The 18,990-nt window shown below is 36.8% G+C and overlaps 1 protein-coding gene across 1 annotated transcript in view; it reads right to left on the reverse strand.

Annotated features, from left to right (window-relative positions):
• The window catches only part of LARS1 (leucyl-tRNA synthetase 1), a 70,242-nt gene that overhangs the window by 36,051 nt on the left and 15,201 nt on the right, over nucleotides 1–18,990 (reverse strand). Inside the window, exons 5-19 of the mRNA XM_059417840.1 lie at nucleotides 18,777–18,914; nucleotides 17,813–17,974; nucleotides 17,158–17,270; nucleotides 16,080–16,143; nucleotides 13,777–13,844; nucleotides 13,451–13,676; nucleotides 10,618–10,705; nucleotides 10,467–10,543; nucleotides 7,807–7,860; nucleotides 6,885–7,025; nucleotides 4,980–5,057; nucleotides 1,264–1,349; nucleotides 1,099–1,164; nucleotides 914–996; nucleotides 360–498 (exon numbers count right to left, since the gene is read on the reverse strand). Coding sequence (XP_059273823.1) covers nucleotides 360–498; nucleotides 914–996; nucleotides 1,099–1,164; nucleotides 1,264–1,349; nucleotides 4,980–5,057; nucleotides 6,885–7,025; nucleotides 7,807–7,860; nucleotides 10,467–10,543; nucleotides 10,618–10,705; nucleotides 13,451–13,676; nucleotides 13,777–13,844; nucleotides 16,080–16,143; nucleotides 17,158–17,270; nucleotides 17,813–17,974; nucleotides 18,777–18,914 — 1,583 coding nt within the window. The remainder of the gene's footprint in view (nucleotides 1–359; nucleotides 499–913; nucleotides 997–1,098; nucleotides 1,165–1,263; nucleotides 1,350–4,979; nucleotides 5,058–6,884; nucleotides 7,026–7,806; nucleotides 7,861–10,466; nucleotides 10,544–10,617; nucleotides 10,706–13,450; nucleotides 13,677–13,776; nucleotides 13,845–16,079; nucleotides 16,144–17,157; nucleotides 17,271–17,812; nucleotides 17,975–18,776; nucleotides 18,915–18,990) is intronic.

Consider the following 18,990-nt stretch of genomic DNA (forward strand, 5'->3'; position numbering starts at 1 on the left):
CCTGAAACCGCTCCCCCACACCGCCCCTCTCCCCAGCGGGGGGCCCGCTTCCCCCCCCCCCCCCCCCTCCCCCCCCCCCTCCCAAATTTGAATTTTCTCTTTAAAAAAAAAAAAAAAAAAAAAAAAAAAATTAAAAAAAAAAGACTTCAATAAGAATAAAGAATGGTAACGATAACAGAGGAGCTATTTATTACTTTTTCTCAGTGCAGCAGCAAAAAAACAAAAACATCGTAACAAAACTCTACTAAAGGAATTCTGATGAAAACTAAATTAAAAAAAAAAGAATTTTCAATGCATGTATCAAAAGATTATATCTCTTGCTAACAAACTACACTACTTTGCCTCATCCATTTACCCACCTGATGCCCAGCGGAGACTCTGCCTGTCCACGCAAGTTCCCCCCTTGCAGCAGGTGCGCAACTGTGTAAAATGCCATGTAAATAGTGGAATCAGAGAGCGATTCGATCAGCCACTGCTCATCCCAGGGCAGACGGGTACCTGCAAGATAAAAAGAAAAAAAATTAATGCATGAGGAACTCAAGAGACATGTCATCTAGAGAATCCACATTTTTAAGACATATAGCATTTACAAAGCTCTTTATTTTAAGAAGGTCTTAAATTTGCTTGTATAATTAACAAAATAAACTGGTACATAAAAAACCAAACAGCTGAAGCACTGGAAACTTTCTTAAAAAAGAAAAAAAAATCCATAAAGCTATCTGGGTTAGAGAGGTCATATTTCTACCACCAGGAAGATGATAGGGCACCATGTTCTAGTTTCCCTCACCCTCTAATTGAAACCTCTCACTTCCAATTCAGAAAAAATAATACAAAAGAGGGAGACATGGTAAAAGTGTAAATTTGCCGTGTAATTGGCAGTCATTCAAACAGAAGAATTTGAAGTATGCGTTACCTAAACCGTAAGTTCTCGAGCAAGCATGCTCTTGTAGCCAACCTAAGGTAGCTTCAAAATTCCTCCTGGTCTCCTCACAGAATCTGGAGAGAGTAAAAGATAAAGTGCCTTTCTTCACTTTCACTGTCTTCCATGTTTCTCATCTCCTCTCCCTTCCCTCATCACCTTTCCCCTTTCTTTCTTACGTTTCCAGGCCCTTCAAGCACTGAGATGTCTGTTTTTTCCAGTTCTCTTCTCCATAATCCAAGTACCTTGGGAGAGGAAAGATTGATTAAAAAAATAATAATAATAAAAGTCAAAAGGATAAATAAAGTGACTGGAGGAAATTTCTTGCTATGAGAGAGACTAACCACTGATCACACAGGGCCACGACACATTCATCTGCGGATCTGGACATAACTTGTTTCTCCGGTTCCATGTAAATAAATGCATCTCCCTACACAAAAGCAAACAAAAATATATCAGGTGTTATGTCAAGTCAATCTCTATTCCTCAGCGATAATAAAAACAACTTCAAAAAAAGAAAAAAAATGTTATACCAATAACCAAAACCCCACATTTTCATTATGTCTTCCCTCATCCCAGCAGAAGTTATCGGCCTTTCTTTCTACACATTTGCTTTTGAAAAGGTGAGCATCTTTGTCAACAGATCATCTTGATCATCAATCTAGATTATATTATTCCTTTTCAGTAGAATGTAAAAGATGTTCAAGAGTTTCTAATTCTATGGTTTGAAGGTCAGATTGCCTATGGAAGCCTTTTATCCTTGTTAGAATAAAAATGTAAAAAAAAATGAAAAATGCATGGAACCACTGCTTTAAAAAAAAACATGCACAAAAATTAAACATGGAAAATATTGCTGCTAAAGATTTATAGTGTCATGAAAAATGCTCACTAATAAACTAACCATGAATTTAATTATTTACCAAATACAAGCACCTCTTAACGTATTATGTTCTCAAACTTTTAAGCCTATTTAAAAAAATAAATCCAATACTATTATTCATAAAATGGCCAGTTTTTCTGTGTTTTTAATTTAATTCTTCATACTGTTAAATAGCGAGGACTTTTTAAAGATGATAAATTAAAAACAGACATTTAACTCTACTACCTCTCAAAATTCCAGCAAAATGACAATAAGGAGGGTTTTTCTTTTTTCCAGTGGAATGAATTTACAGATACAAAAGAACAGAACAAGAAATAATATCAACCAACTTTTGGAAACTAAAAACCAGGATGAACGACAACTGCATTAGCAGGTTGAGGAAAGCTAGCTAAATCCTAAGCCAGCACTAGAGAAGGTGAAAAGCAATCCAATTTGCATTGCAGAACCTCCAAAAAACTCAACAATTTGTGGTATAAGATGGTGCTGGAAGTGGAGGCAATATGAGGCTGAAAATAAGGGAACTAACTTAAGTTTTTAAAGAGGTTAGAGCCCCAGACACTCTAATCCCACACTATACAGACTTGAAACTCTTCCCTATGCCAGCAGAACAATGAAGGTTTCTTCTCTGGAGAGGAGGAGAGAATAACTCAACCAAAAACAAAGTTGAGGGCACAGGTATCACAGTGGGAATAGATGAACTAACTGGAAAGTCAATACATTGGAAATTGGTATTGCCCCTAGCAACCTTTTCAACTCCCAGAATGCTCAGTTAGCTGAGACCTTTTAAGCCAGAAACTGAAGAATCTTTTGGGAGGAATCCAACAAATACAAGAAGCTCTAATTAACATCAAGGCTAACAAAAGCTTCTCCAAAAGCCAAACAGCCCTTCTATTTTTTTTCCCCAAACAGCCCTTCCAGATCTTCCCCAGTGAAGTCCTACTCACATGCAAAATGCTTCTGATTACTTTTTCATACCCACTCGTAAATATCAACAACTTTTCTCAGGGAAATAAGAGATTAAGATTTCACATCCAAGAAACAGGAACAGCAACCTCTAAAAAAGGATCAATTAGATAGCAAGAATAAGCTCTTATACTGGCCCTGTGTTGGTAATCTCAAAGATGGATAATAGTATACAGGAATTCATCATACTACTCTCCACTTTTAATACATTTGAAATTTTCCATGCTAAGAAAAAACATGTTCTACATGCTCACAAATAGCAGATTAAAAAAACCCCACAGTTAACAAACAAAATCTTAAAGGAAGAAAAAGTTGAGGGACTCTGCCAGAAAGAAAAGGACTTCCAAAATCTAAGAGAACCAATATCTGAACAAAAATAATTCAGAAAGTGAAAATAAAGAACAGGAAGAGATGAAACAATCAAAGAAAAGGTCAAGAAATTTTCCCAAAATTAAACCACAAAAGTCTCCAAACTGAAGGAATCCACCAAGCACTCAGAAAAGTAAAATTGACTTACACCAAGGTAAGTCATGAAATTTTAGAATACCCAGAAGAAAAAGAAGATTCTACAAGCTTCCAGAGAATGGACAAAACAAGTCATTCACAAAAAAAATCAGTTATTACCAAAATGATCTTGGACTTCTCAGCAGCATTACTGAAAAAAAAAAAAAACACCTGGGGTAATGCCCATAAAATTTTAAAGCAAAATTATTTTCAATCTAAAGTCCTGTCCCCAAGCAATCAAATATGAAGACAGACTAAAGCTATTTCAGATATGGAAGCTCACAAAAATTTACCTTCCAGGTATGCTTTTTCAGGAAAGCCACTAGAAGCAGAGCTTCACAAAATGAGAAAGTAAATAATAGAGCAGCAGTGATGGGATCAAGAATAGAAGACCTCCAACTTTAAAAAAAAAAAAAAAGGAAATTCTTAGTAATAGTGGAGAAATCTCCCAGATGACATTTGTCCACCAAGACAGTAAGCAACTAGTCCTGACTAAAACAGGCAAGGCAGCTCTGGAAGAACTTTCTCTAAGATGGAACCAGCAGCGTATTGGTGTATAAAAGTATTATGAGAAGAAATAAACAGGCCAGAATCTGGGGATGGAGTACTGACCATTATATTTTAAAAGAAGGAAATTAAAAAAAAAGACAACTACTAATGCCAGGGGAAAACAAAAGCTGGGGAAGAAAAGTTCTCATTGTACACTTCATTGTAGATCAGTGATGCCTCAAAAATGCACGCAATAACTACTGTTCTCATGAAAGTTATAATATACCCAGGCTAGGAAGATAGGAGGTAGAAGAGTATATACAAATAGTGAGGTTAGAAAGAAAGACACAAGGTAGAAGGAAGAGTTAAATCTTGATTTTCCACAATAGGAAGTCAATGGCTAATGCCTAAAACTGAAAAACAAAATTAAAAAATGACTGTGCTAGCACTAAGATTAAAGATCTTTAAGAGAGACAGAACTTTTTTTAAAAGAAACAACTGAAACAGTTGAAAGTAAGCCTGTTCAAAGAAGAGAAATTTTTTTATTTTTTATATATTTTTTATTTTAATAAGCTTTACAGACCACTGTCACTATGTACTAAGGCCATATACAACTGTCAGAAATCAAAACTTAATTTAAAAATTAAGTAGCTAGGGGCGCCTGGGTGGCTCAGTGGTTAAGCCCCTGCCTTCAGCTCGGGTCATGATCTCAGGGTCCTGGGATCGAGCCCCACATTGGGCTCTCTGCTCGGCGGGGAGCCTGCTTCCTCCTCTCACTCTCTATGACTGCCTCTCTGTCTACTTGTGATCTCTGTCAAATAAATAAAAAAACTTAAAAAAAAAATTAAGTAGCTAAACAGAAAAAGACATTTCAAAAAAAATGAAGACAGAGGGGGAAGAAAAAGGATGAAATTAAAAGTAAAGCACTACACAAAGAGAACTGTAACTACCAATATTTCAAATGGCCGCTGCCAGCAAACATCTTTAAGTTCTCTGTGCTTTGCACGTGCCAACTTTATAGGTCTACATGCCATCAACATTACAGGTGGAATGTTCAAGTTAAACAAATTGCTAAATAAGTCTCCTATTTCCTGCCATAAAATTATTTATTTTTAATAGAGCTCCAAGCTTTATTATAGAACTCAGTACTAATTAACACCATGAAGTCTATTAACTGAAAGGTTTTCTCCTAAAGCAGCCTTCAGAGGATAGCCTATCACATACAGTGTCAATCATGTTTTTCTGAATAGTCTTCTTTACATCTTGGACCTTCTGTCCCTTAAATCCATCCACCAACATTACCTAAAAGGATGAGAAGTGGGGGGAAAAAAAAAAGAGAAAATGATTAAAATTTGCTTTGTGTTTCCTCCAAACTTTTCCTAACTAAATTTACTTCTATCCACAACCAAGATATTTTTAGTATGAAATTTATCACACTTATAATCTTAAGTTTTTATTCTGCTATAGCTTAGATAACTAATATTTATAATACGCTTGTTTTTCTTTTGGTGTAAGTAGGATAGCTATCAGGAACATGATTAGGAAGGAGTCCTCACTTCTTTCCCACTTCTCAGATTTCCATTTGGAGCTAATTTCAATAGGCTCACTCATCTCATTCCTGAAGGCTTTGGGAAAATGAACTGAGTACATGCAGCTCAGCCCCATCTAGACTTGTTTCCAACTATGCCTGCTGCCAGCGAGCATTTTCCTTTGCTTGGCCATATGATAAACCTGGCCCTTGGGACACCTGGGTGGCTCAGTAGTTAAGCTCCTGCTTTCGGTTCAGGACATGGTCTCAGGGTCCTGGGATCGAGCCCCACATTGGCTTGATCCTGCTTAGCGGGGAGCCTGCTTCTCCCTCTCACACTTCTTTCTCCCTCTTGTGTTCCCTCTCTCACTGTCTCTCTCTCTGTCAAACAAATAAATAAAATCTTTAAACACACACACACACACAAACCTGGCCCTTACGGAAGGCCTCAACTCGGCCTTTTACGTAGTGAGGAAATTCAATTCTAGGACTAAGTATTAGCTTGCCCATTGTTGTCACAGATCTAAGCCACACAATCCCCTTCCAGGTGGCATTCTGATCTCCAGCTATGTGACTCCTGTTTCTCTCTGAAATAGTTTCTATTTTAAATGGAAAAGACACAAGCTCTTTTTTTGACTTTCCAACCCTCTAACATGCCAAAATGCTTTTTATCTATTTAATTCATCATTATGAAATTATACTAATTCATCATTATGGTACAGTGGTTAAGAGCACAAATCCCAGGGGCTCCTGGGTGGCTAAGTCAGTTGAATGTCTGACTCTTGATTTTGCTCAGGTCATGATCTCAGGGTTTTAATTTTAAGACTGAGCCCTGCCTCAGGCCCTGTGCTGTGCGTGGAGCTTGCTTAAGATTCACTCTTTCCCTCTCCCTCTGTTCCTCCGCTGACCCCGTTTCCATACACCCAAGCTCACTCTTTCTCAAATAAATAAATAAATAAATAAGCAAGCAGGCACAAAACCTAGAGCCAAGCTGACCAGTGTGAGTACCAGTTCTGCCACTGGCTACCTATCTGGTTGATTTCAGGTAAATTACTTAATACCGGGGCGCCTGGGTGGCTCAGTGGGTTAAAGCCTCTGCCTTCAGCTCAGGTCATGATCCCAGGGTCCTGGGATCGAGCCCCAAGTTGGGCTCTCTGGGCAGCAGGGAACCTGCCTCCACCTTTCTCTCTCTGTCTGCCTCTCTGCCTACTTGTGATCTCTGTCTGTCAAATAAATAAATAAAATTTAAAAAAAAAAAAGGAATCTGGAGGGACGCCTGGGTGGCTCAGTCATTAAATGTCTGCCTTTGGCTTAGGTCATGGTCCCAGGGTTATGGGATTGATCCCCCTGCTGGGCTCCCTGCTCAGAAGCGTTCTTCTCCTTCTCCCTCTTCCCCTCTGCATGCCTGTGCTCTTTTTCTCTCTCATTAAATAAATAAAATCTTTAAATAAAATAATTAAAAAATAAATCTGGAAACGGAAGAACACAGTCTCATATAAATCTCTCTCAAATCAGTATATAGTTGAAACCATATTGAATTTTTCTATTTTTTTCTAAACACTGAAAAAATTACAGAGCAAAACTTAAAAATTATTACTTACACCATCATAAAACCCTTTCAGATATAACTTCTCCTTTGCTTCTGCAAGCTTTTCTCGGTCATTCTGGCTTTGAACTTTCAAAGCATCACAAATGGTTACAGCAGAAAGATTTCCAAAACCTGGAATTTCAATGATTGGCACCTGCAAAGAACAGCATGTCAGGAACTTATTCACACTGAATGAACACAAAAACAGCCCCATGGGGCATAATCCTTTTGCCTCTACAGTCTAATGAAGTCATTTCAGATTTTATATATCATTACAGAAGCACCATACATCAGGTAATCACAGTGACTAACACCCAGATGTGAATTTGTCCTCCTACTCTCCTCCACAGGAACTACCCAAATTCTCTGCACCAAGCCCCAAATTGTCCTTCCTGCACTACCAAACATACCTTCTCCAGCTCAAAACCCTACACGGGCATATAATTATCTAAATAATAAATTCTGAAACTAGGAAAATGATGTAAACAACTAAATTTAAGGATGGTCTTATTGCTGGTTTATGATGTCTTCCAGATTCTTCATGAAAGTTATTTGCTAGTGATTAAAATGTTTTTGTTCTCCAGGCATTAATATGAAAACATAGCCATTCATAACTAATATGGCAAAAATTTTGTCCTTAGAAGCTTGAAAATTGGCCAAACTAGCAAAATAAGTGATTATAAAATTGGTGATGCTAAGAAAGTCATTTATTCCAGAATTACAGGTGCTAGGTGCTAAGAAAATGCTTATGGTTGGTCTTTTTCTCACTCCTAACTGCCACAGCAGATATCAAATTAAAATAAGTAAACTCTTACGCAAATTCCCTCTCATTTTTATATTCACCAACTATACAATTTTGTTACAAGGAAAATGTTAGCTTTTTTTTCACTGATAAAGAGAGGTGTATAACTATTCTGAATCTTCTATGTACTCACCGGTTCAAACGGCAAGACCATGTCATCTCTAATTCCATACTTTGTTCGTAAGGCCTACAAAAAAATTTTGCAAATTAACACAATGATCAGCACTTTACTGGCAGAATCACTGAGAGAACCAAAACCAAAACTTTTTTTAATTATTTGTTCTCCTCTCCATACAGAGAATTTTTTAAATTTTACCAAATATCTCAAGAACAGACCTATGACTTTCAAAAACTCAACCGTTTAAGTTAGAATGAATGGCTTAAATGAAAAAATAGTGAGTCAAAAGCAAAAATTCACACACATACACACACACACATGAAAATGAGGTTCATACCCTAAGTTGCAATGAAAATGTGAATATCAGAAAACTTTTTTTGAAGTTTTATGAAACCCATCAAAACAGATTAAAGAAGAAAAATCACATGATCCTACCAAGAGATGCAAAAAAAGCTTTCGACAAAATCTAATACCCATTCATGATAAAAACTCCTAATAAACAGGAACAAATGCAGACCTTCTGAACTTCATAAAGACTATCTACAAAAAATCTACAACTCCTATCATACTTAACGATGAGAAACTCAAAGCTTTTCCACTAAGATCAGGTATGAGGCAAACATGTCCCCTCTCGCTGCTTCTTTTCAGTATCATTCCGAATGTCCTTGCCAAAAGAAATCAAGAGAAGAAACTCCTAGAACTAATAAACAATTACAGTAAGCTTGCAGGATACACAGTTAATTACACAAAAGTATACTAAGAATGTATTAAGAATGAACAAGTGGAATTCAAAATTAAAAACATAGTATCATTAATATTAGCACCCCCCAAAATTAAATACTTAGGTACAAAAGTAACAACACATACATAAGATCTATGTAAGAAAAACTATGAAACTCTGTGAACAGAATAAAAAAACTGACTAAATGGACAGACACGTCATGTTCATGGACTGGAAGATTCAGTATTGTCAAGATGTCAATTCTTCCCAACTTACCTACAGATTCAAAGCAATCTCAACCAAAATCCCATCAAGTTATTTTATGAGTATCAACAAACTCATTTCAAAATTTGCAAAAGGCCAAAAATTATCAAATCAATACTGAAGAACACAGTTGGCTTCTGGCTTCAAGACTTCCTATAAAGTTATAATAATTAATACAGTGTGATACTAACAAAAGAAGAGAAAATTGTTCAGTGGAACCAACACAGAGAGGACAGAAACAGACCCCAAAAATATAAGCAACTGATCTTTGACAAAGGAGCAAAGGCAACACAATAATTCAAAGACAGTCTTTTCAATAAATGTTACTGAAGAACTGGACATTCACATGCAAAAAAAAAAAAAAAAGAATCTAGACACAGACCTTACACTGTCATAAAAATTAACTCAAAATGGATCACAGACCTAGATGTAAAACCAAAACTCTAAAATTCCTATGAGATAATGTAGGTGAAAACTTAAATGACCACAGGTACGGTAGTGCCTTTTCAGATACATCAAAGACACAATCCATGAAAGAAATAAGCTGCACATTATTAAAATCGAAAACTGCTCTGCAAAAGACAGGTTCAGAAATTAAAAGACAAGCCAAATATCAGGAAAAAATATTTACAAAAGACACATTTGATAAAGGACTATTATCCAAAATATACAAAGAATTCTCAAAACTGAATAATAAGAAAACAAACAATCCAGGTCACCAGGGTGACTCAGCTAGTTAAGCACCTATCTGCCCTTGGCTCACGTCATGATCTCAAGAGTTCTGGGAGGGAGCCCCACACCAGGCTCCCTGCTCAGTGGAGAATGTGGTTCTCCCTCACCCTCTGCCCCTCCCACCCCCACTCGTGCGTGCACAACCACGTGCATATTTGCTCTCTCTCAAAGGAATAAATAAAATCTTAAAAAAGATATCTGATTTTTGAATGAGCCAAAGACTGTGACACACCTCAACAAAAGAAGATACATAGCTGGCAAATAAGCATATGAAAAGACCACATCATGTCATCAGGAAAATGCAGATTAAAAGACATAGAGAAACCTCAGATGCACATGAGTAGTTGAAAGAAACCAATCTGAGAAGGCTACATACTGTATGATTCTAACTATATGACATTCCAGAATAGGTAAAACTGTGGAGACACTGAAAAGATCAGTGATTGCCAAAGGTCGCAGGGGAGAAAGATGAACAGAAAGAAAGAGCACATGGGGTTTTTAGGGCAATGAAAATACTCTCTGATATTATAATGATAAATCTGTGTTATTATACAGTTGTCCAAACCCAAAGAATATACACCACCAAGAGTGATCCCTAAGATAAACTATGGACTTCAGTGTATTATGATGTGTCAATGCAGATTCATCATGGTAATGAATGTACCTCTCTGGTGGAAATTTTGACAATGGAGGAGCCTGTGCATGTGCAGGGGCAGGGAGTAAATGGGAAATCTCTACACCTTCCTTTCAATTTTACTGCAAACCTAAAAGTGCTCTAAAAGTCTTTTAAAACAAGATTCTATGAAATATTATACTTAAAGGAAAATACAAAAACATCAAGAAACAAGGCTGAGATAATAGCTCAAAGATACATGATAACTTTTTAGCCTAATTTCATAGTTCAGTGGTACTTAATTAGATGATTTAAGAAGAAATAACATAAAACTCAGATACTCACTTGCTTTTTCTTCAGATCTCTGAGGGCAGCGAAATCATCAGGGGAGTCAGAAGGAACACTTGTAACCACACCAGTGCCTTACATAAGAAAGTGTGGAATTAGTACAACCAGAATGCAATTTCCAAAGTACATCTAGAAAGAAACTCTTTACCTTTATCTTCCTTGATGGTGAGCATTGGAAGAACATAGATCACCTTATTAGATGCTAAAGGTGCAGAAAGTGATGCACCAAGAATTTCCTATGGAACAAAAAAATCAACATAAAGGTGAAAAAATGTATTTTATCCATTAAAATCTCAAACAGTATTAATATTTTTAAGCCCTGAGAAGCTAGTATTCAAAAATAAATGAAGTAGAACAAAACACATTTTTATACATATTAGACTATAAATCATTATAAATAATTATGATACCTAAATGTGGTGTGGTAAGGTTGTCAGAAAATTAGGACACTAATATATTGTTTGTGACAGTGTATTCCTTGCGGAAAACAATACAAGAACCATAGGAAGAGATACAAAATGTTCACATAACCTGGACCCAGCAATCCAATCCTAGGAATTTACCTCAGAGAAAAAAAATAACTTTTTCTCTTTGAGCCTGCCCAATGTTGTGTTAACTATAACAGCAAACCTAGAGACAGCTAGAACTTTAAAAAAGAGAAAAATCATTTAACAAAATGAGATAGCAACAAAATAAAATACTGTATATCCATTTAAAACAATGATTACGAAGACCAATTTAACAAAAAGAATATAACCTGTTTCTCTTTAAAAAAAAAAAAAAAAATCCAAAGATTCAACAATACTGAGCCCATACTCTCAGAATGGCAACAAAGAGCTTGCAGCTGCTTGTTGAGCCAAGGAATGCACTGTCTCAGTTTCACACAGTTCCCACCCATCTGCTGTATTCATAAAGCAGCTACTTAGAGTCACAAGGATGAAGGCTAAATATCATGACAGTCGTAAGGGCTGAAAACTATTTTTTTAATTATACCACACACTCCAGAATCTGCTCAAGTTTACATGCAAAGGAACTGTGTTAGGAACAGAAAAAAATCTGTGTTATCACACAATTCCAAAAAACGTCTCAGACAGAACTCAAACATCAGAACGAGATGCAGCAGCACTGCTTACACAGAAAAAGACAGGAACCTACTGCAATATCCATTATAGAGAGTGGCTAGATAAACTGTGAAAGAGCCAAACAATGGAATCCCATGCAACTGTGAAACAGAAGATACAAGGAAGCTCTGTGCTGTTAAGGCAAATACCAGGACATAATTAAGTAAAAAAGAAAGCAAGACGAAGAACGATGTGATGAAGTATACTGCCTTTTGTATACGAAAAAGAAGGCGGGGTGCCCGAGTGTCTCAATTGGTTAAGCATCTGTCTTTTGATTTTGACTCAGATCATGATGTTAGGGTAGTGGAATTGAGCCGGGAGTCAGGCTCTGCACTCAGGCCCCCTGCTTGTGCCCACGCGCTCTTTCTCAATCTCAAGTGAATAAGTAAAATCTTTTAAAAAATAAATAAATCGGGGTGCCTGGGTGGCTCAGTCATTAAGCATCTGCCTTCGGCTGCGGTCGTGATCCCAGGGTCCTGGGACCAAGCCCCACATCAGGCTCCCTGCTCAGTGGGAAGCCTGCTTCTCCCTTTCCCACTTGCCCTGCTTGTCTTCCTTCTCTCACTGAGTCTCTCTCTGTCAAATAAAAAATAAAATCTTAATAAATAAATAAATAATAAGAGGAAGAAAGAATATATACATAAGCATTTGCTTGTAGCTAAGTGAAATATTTCTGGATTTTAGTGACTGCCTATGGAAGGGGAAACTGAGTGACCAGTGATGTACTCTCTATTTTGTCTTTTGAATTTTGAGTCCTGCTAATGTGTAACAATTCAGTCCAAAAGTAAGTTGGTTTACAAAATATGCAAGAAATAAAAGGTCTATTCAAAAAAGAGCTAAGGTAGTATTCTACTCATCTTTTTCTTTTAAAATGTTATGTATTGGGCTGCCTGGGTGGCTCAGTTGGTTAAGCATCTGACTCTCGGGTTTTGGTTCAGGTCATGATCTCAGGGTTATGAGATCGAGCCCCACATTGGGCTGTGCTCAGCCCAGAGTCTGCTTGGATTCTCTCTCCCTCCTTCTCCCTCTGCCTCTCCTGCTCATGATCTTTCTCTTTAATAAATAAATAAAATCTTTAAAAATAAATAAATAAATAAATGTTATTTATTAAGACACCTAAGATCAGCATTTACCAAAGGGAATAAAATATACTCTGAAGTACTGATAAGTAAATAAACCGTAAAGATAAAAGCTACATAATCATCCAGATTTAGTTACTATCAACCAAGATTCTTCAGGAAAAAAATGGCTGCAATTCTACACCAGGAATGCAGGTAGTCGTCTTCTACTGCAGCCATTAAATCGCTTGGGGGAGGACAGTCTGTGTTTTTCAACCAGGTACTTACGGAACTGAAACATAAGACTTGAAAATGCTATGAAATTATGGTCATGCAATGAATACTCCACTGTATTAAGAAAGAACAAAACCACTCCTACACACAACATGTATGAATCTCAAAGACCTAATTCAAGCAAAAGAAGCCAGACACAAAAGAGTACAGATTATATAAGTCTGTCTATGCCATACTTGAATGAAAAGTTCGAGAACAGCAACTAATCTTTGATCTTAAATCAGAGCAGTGGTTACCTTTGCAGGAGAGGGGTGAGTACTGACTCAAGATGGCCAAGAGTGCACTTTCTAGACTACTAGAACTGTTCTATATCTTGATTTGGGTGGTGCTTGCATGAGTGTATGCACATATAAAAATGCACCAAAATACAAAATATAGAATTTACACACTGCATTGTATATATACCTTAATTTAAAAGATTTTTTTCAATGTCCTTCCCTCAAGTGTTACAGTTGTAATTTTCCTCTTAGTTTAAGCACTAAATTAAAAAATCTCCTACCCAACTCACCTCTCCCATTAATTCCTTAACAACAGGCACCACCCCATTGTGTTTGGTAAAGCCCTGGTATGACATATTCCTGGCAGCTCTTTGGGTGCAGATGAATATATCACCATTCACCGTCTCAAACCCAATGTACTTCATGTCAGGTCGAACCCAACAGTTGGTCTGTCCAAACATGGTCTCGGGTCTGAGAGTAGCAGCGACCAAGAAAATATTTTTCCCTTTCAGGCCACTAAGGAGAAAAAAATATATATTTATGCAAAAAATAGATTGTAGATTCTATCACATTTATCTGTAATTTCAAAAAGAGCAATAACTGTTTGGTAACCTACCTTAATTTGGATGGGTATGGATCAAGCACTTTTAACTTGATTAAAGTATATTCCTGAGGTCCCACACCCTAAACAAATAAACAAAACAAAAATTTAAGAGGGAAAAAAAGACTTGGATTAAACCCACTAATCTACATGAGAGATCTGAGTCAATTTTTTTAGATGGATTCTCACATTGTTAGAATAATTCTTTCTTCCAATGCGGAAACTGCCAGTGGGGAGATAACTATATTCACACAGAAGTCTAATGTGGGGGTGCCTGGGTGATTCAGATCATTAAGCATCTGCCTTCGGCTCAGGTCATAACCTCCGGATCCTGGGATTAAGTCCCATCAGTAGGGCTCCCGGCTCAGTGGAAGTCTGCTTGTCCCTCTGCCTCTCCCCCCTGCTTGTGCTCTCTCTCTCTCAAATGAATAAATAAATCTTTAAAATATAATAAAAAATAAATAAAGGTCTAATGTGAAAGAAGTAACTTGAAAGAGGTGCCTGGGTGGCTCAATCAGTTAAGCAACTACCTTCAGCTCAGGTCACGATCCCTCTGCTTCTCCCTCTCACTCTGCACTGCAATCCCCTCCAGCTCATCCTCTTTCTCTCAAATAAATAAAAATCTTTGGGGAAAAAAAGGGACTTGAAAGACCACCTTCCCACCCCACACCAGCTTAGAACCCGTAAAGGAAGCCCAGACACTACTAAGTAAAAACACAATTGGCTAAGAGCTCACTTAAGAATGGAAGACGGGAGAAAAATTTAGAGTAATCACCCAAAATGGTGTTTACCAAAAGAGGAGTCAGAATATGTAATCAAACAATCCCAAAGAGCAGGCAGGAATCAAAGAAATACCCTGGACCTGAGGTTCAGATGATGTGCATTCAAAACCTAACCGAGGCTATTACTAATGGCTTCACCCAAGGGAGTCACAATCTCTCTGAGCCTCCATTTCTTCGTCTGTAAAATAACTGTCCTGTGACTCACATGGGATTGTCCTGAGGAACACATAAGACAATGAACAAGAAAATGCTTTGAAAAACTATGACATACTATTAGAATTTAGGATACTGCTGTGGTGTTGACTACATTAAAACTTAACAGAGTCAGTAAACTGGGTCTTCCAAATTCAAAATTCTGATCAACTCTCACTTCTATTAGACAAGTTGCATCATAATTGAAAGCTGTCTTTGAAAAGTAGTCACTAGACTACAAACGCATTCAGAGATGGCAATAGAGGAAGATGCAGCATAGAGAATCCTAAGGTCAGATTCTGTCACTGCTACTGATTCACTATGCTAGAGCTTTAGGTAAATCACCCTGGCTTCACTCAAGTATTACAAGGAATAATGCTACTAATGTGTTTCACAGGAATGTAGAGTGACCTGATATGCATGGCTACAAGTACTTTGGAAAGAGGCAAGTAAGCACATGATCAGAACAAGTATAAATGGAATCTGTGTACATCAGTTAGCCACATATCTCATTACCTTGCCCCATGCTCTCTTAGAACAGCGTATTCTCCAAGCAGTGCTTCGCAAACATTAGTTTGCACGTGAATCTTACTGAGAGCATATTAGAGACAGATTTCTGGGCTCCACCCCAGACCTTCTGAAACAGCAGTTTGGGGGAAAGGCTCAAGAATGTGCTTCTGGGCATGCCTAGGTGGCTCAGTTGGTTAAGCAGCTGCCTTCAGCTCAGGTCATGATCCCAGCGTCCTGGGATCGAGTCCCACATCGGGCTCCTTGCTCCGCAGGGAGCCTGCTTCTCCCTCTGACTCTTCCTGCCACTCTGTCTGCCTGTGCTCACTCTCGCTCTGACAAATGAATAAATAAAATCTTAAAAAAAAAAAAAAAAAGAATGTGCTTCTGTATCACAAGCATATGCAGCTAGTCATTAGCACCGCTCTTGGAGTAACAAGGTGGTAGACAAGATGCAGACACCTACAGTGTCATTGTGCCTCCCTCTTCACAGTCACCAGAATACACCTCAGCAATGGAATATTTTAAAATTATTTTTGGGTTTCTGGGGCGCCTGGATGGCTCAGTGGGTTAAGCCTCTACCTTCGGCTCAGGTCATGATCTCAGGGGCCTAGGATCAAGCCCTGTGTCGGGCTCTCTGCACACCGGGGAGCCTGCTTCCCCCTCCCTCTCTGCCTGCCTCTCTGACTACTTGCGAACTCTCTCTGTCTGCCAAATAAATAAATAAATAAAATCTTTTTTTAAAAAAATTTATTTTTAGGTTTCTGATCTACTCTGTTAACTCTATGACTATATTATGAATTATTATAATAGCTACTCTATGTCACAAATAATTACCTCTCCAGTTTGTCTGTCATGATCCATGCAAGGCTGTCCGTCTTTTGGAGAGTAAATGGTATACCTAAAAAATAAACAGTAAGTGACAAATATTATTATAATATACAAGTTTTACCCTAACATATTTGCCTTTGTTGCTAATATCTTTCAGTACTTCTTCTAACTAAAACTTCTAACTGAACAAATGTCTATATCAATTATTTATGCTTTTATGAGTAGTTGCCAGCCTAGTTATTTAATGAAACTTTTCTGCCTTCAACAAAGGTACCCTGAAAAATATGCACTAAACTTGGCTTTGTGGTATGAAACATATATTTCATTATATGAAATATAATCTCAATTATGAAATACAAGTAGCTTTTAATTAATCCACATAATCAAGAAAGAATCTTTTTTTTTTTAAGATTTATTTATTTATTTGTCAGAGAGAGAGAGCAAGCGAGCACAGGCAGACAGAGTGGCAGGCAGAGACAGAGAGAAGTAGGCTCCCCGCCGAGCAAGAAGCCTGATGTGGAACTCAATCCCAGGACTCTGGGATCATGACCTGAGCTGAAGGCAGCTGCTTAACCAACTGAGCCACCCAGATATTCCCAGAATCAAGGAAGAATCTTAAGACAATTTATAGAAAAAAAGGATAAACTAACACATAAATAAAATTATTTTTGAATGTGGCTGGAAATACTGAACAGCATCTTTAGGGAGATCGTAAAAGCCAACACTCTGAGAGGAAGATAAACCATAGGAGACTCTTAATCACAGGAAAAAAACAGGGTTGTTGGAGGGGTATAAGGATGGGGTAACTAGGTAATGAACATTAAGGAGGGCATGTGATATAATGAACACTGGGTATTATATTTTTTAAAAAGCCAAAACTTCCATTCTCCCTGTTTTTATTTGTCATAACAGTAAGCAGCTCAAAGGCATTAAAATACTGTTAAGACAAAAAGGGAAACAACTGAGACATGAGAACAAAAAGGAAAAATGTACAACAGGAAAAAGAAGGCTATCTATCAAGCAGTGAAATACAATGCAAGAATTAGAATTCTTGCTTTATTATATCAAAAGATAACTAACTTACCGCTTCCCAAATTTTATTTTGCTTCTTTCTCTTAATGTTAAAAACTGCCACCTGACAAATGAATCGTAGAAAGGATTAACATCAGTGGTGATGAAGGAACGACGCCAATCTACCTAGAGAAAAGATAAAAGGTAATTTTTGAGAAATTTATAGAGTTTCTATGAATAAGAATTCCCATGAACCAATTATTTACTCTTTCGCTCTTTATGTTCCAACCTATAATTATATCAAACATTAAAAAGAAAACAACTTTCAGGTTCTATTAAATATATAATTATATTAACTTGTGTTTAATTTGTCAATTTTGAAACACACATAGTCATATAATAAGCATATAGGGATTACAACAAATTAAGGAAGAACACTTAAATAATACCTTTATGTATTCCTAAATATATAAGCTAAACTTTGGCTTCTTCATATTCTTTGAATGGAATTCCCTTCTACTAATTGCTATTAACAAATATTCCAATACAACAAATATTAAAGTACTTCACTGCTTACATCAAGGTCCATTAACAATAATGGTACCAACTCATTAGAGCAATACAGGTGGAATATATTATTCTAAATTAAGAGGTGGTCCAAGTCTCATATAATCATCAACACAATGTATTCTTCACATTTTCTTAAACTATGGCGGTGATGGACATACCTTCAAACCCATTCTCTTCAGATCCTGAATAGCCAGTGGTGGGAAATAATCAAGCCAATGTTCTGCTTCAGAAAATTTGACTATCTCTTCATCAGACAAACCAAGGGATTTCATAATGCCCCACTGATATTTAGAAGATCCAGCTTTAGCAGCAGCTTTACTCTGAAAATAACCAGTAAATGCAAACCCCATCAAGATCAACCAACAATTGGTTAGCAAATTCTAGGACTGCAATAATTTTAAGTGAATAATTTAATTTGGCATTTTTTACATTCCAAAACATGCTGTTGGTATGTCAGAATACTAATGAATTTAGATGTACAGTTTTTACAAATTTTACAGTCCAAACTAAAACTCTGATATGAGAAATAATTAAATCACTGGAACCATAAAGAATTATCATCAAAGATAAGATCTCAGCACCAATCTCAATTTCCTTTTTCTAATACCACATGTATCATTTTTTAGTTACAAATAAGCTACTAACAAAGAGTTTTGTCTTTTTCTAACATTTACCAGTATCAAAAAGGCAACCAAAGATGGAAGAGATTAAGGAGACATACAAAGGAGACATGACAAGTAAATGCAATATGGAAGCTTGGATTGGACCTGCAAACAGAATAAGGATGTCAATGAAAATCTGTTGTAAGTCAAATAAAGTTTGTAGTTTAGTGAATAGTATTGTTCAAATGTTAATATCTCAGTTCTGAGGACTATACATGGTTAAATAAGGGGAACTGGGTGAAGATTATGAGGGAACTCTGCTCTACCTTGCAATCCTCTAAATCTAAATTACTTCAAAATAAAGTAAAAAGGGGAAAAAGGCCATCAAAAATTTTTGGCTTTGCTACTTTTTTAAAATCACGGAGTACTTTTTATGTGTCAGGTACTGGGAATACAAATATAAATTAAACAAATATAAGTTTGAAATTTCAACCAAAATAAATACTATTAACCACCAAACCTTTTTTCCTTTAGCTTTATCCTTAATTATTACATCTTCTATTTTAACATTGATTTCTTCCTCCTCTTCTTCTTCATCTGGAAAATCAGGGGGGCAACCATAAAGCTCTATTTCTCTTTTCAGCTTATCAGCACATGCCTATAACAAACACAACATTAGAGTGAAGTTTAACATTCAAGGTCGAAACAATTTTTTGGTACTTCTTTGGCTAACT

The sequence above is a fragment of the Mustela nigripes genome, chromosome 12 (assembly GCF_022355385.1).
Source record: "Mustela nigripes isolate SB6536 chromosome 12, MUSNIG.SB6536, whole genome shotgun sequence".
NCBI classification, from domain to species: domain Eukaryota; kingdom Metazoa; phylum Chordata; class Mammalia; order Carnivora; family Mustelidae; genus Mustela; species Mustela nigripes.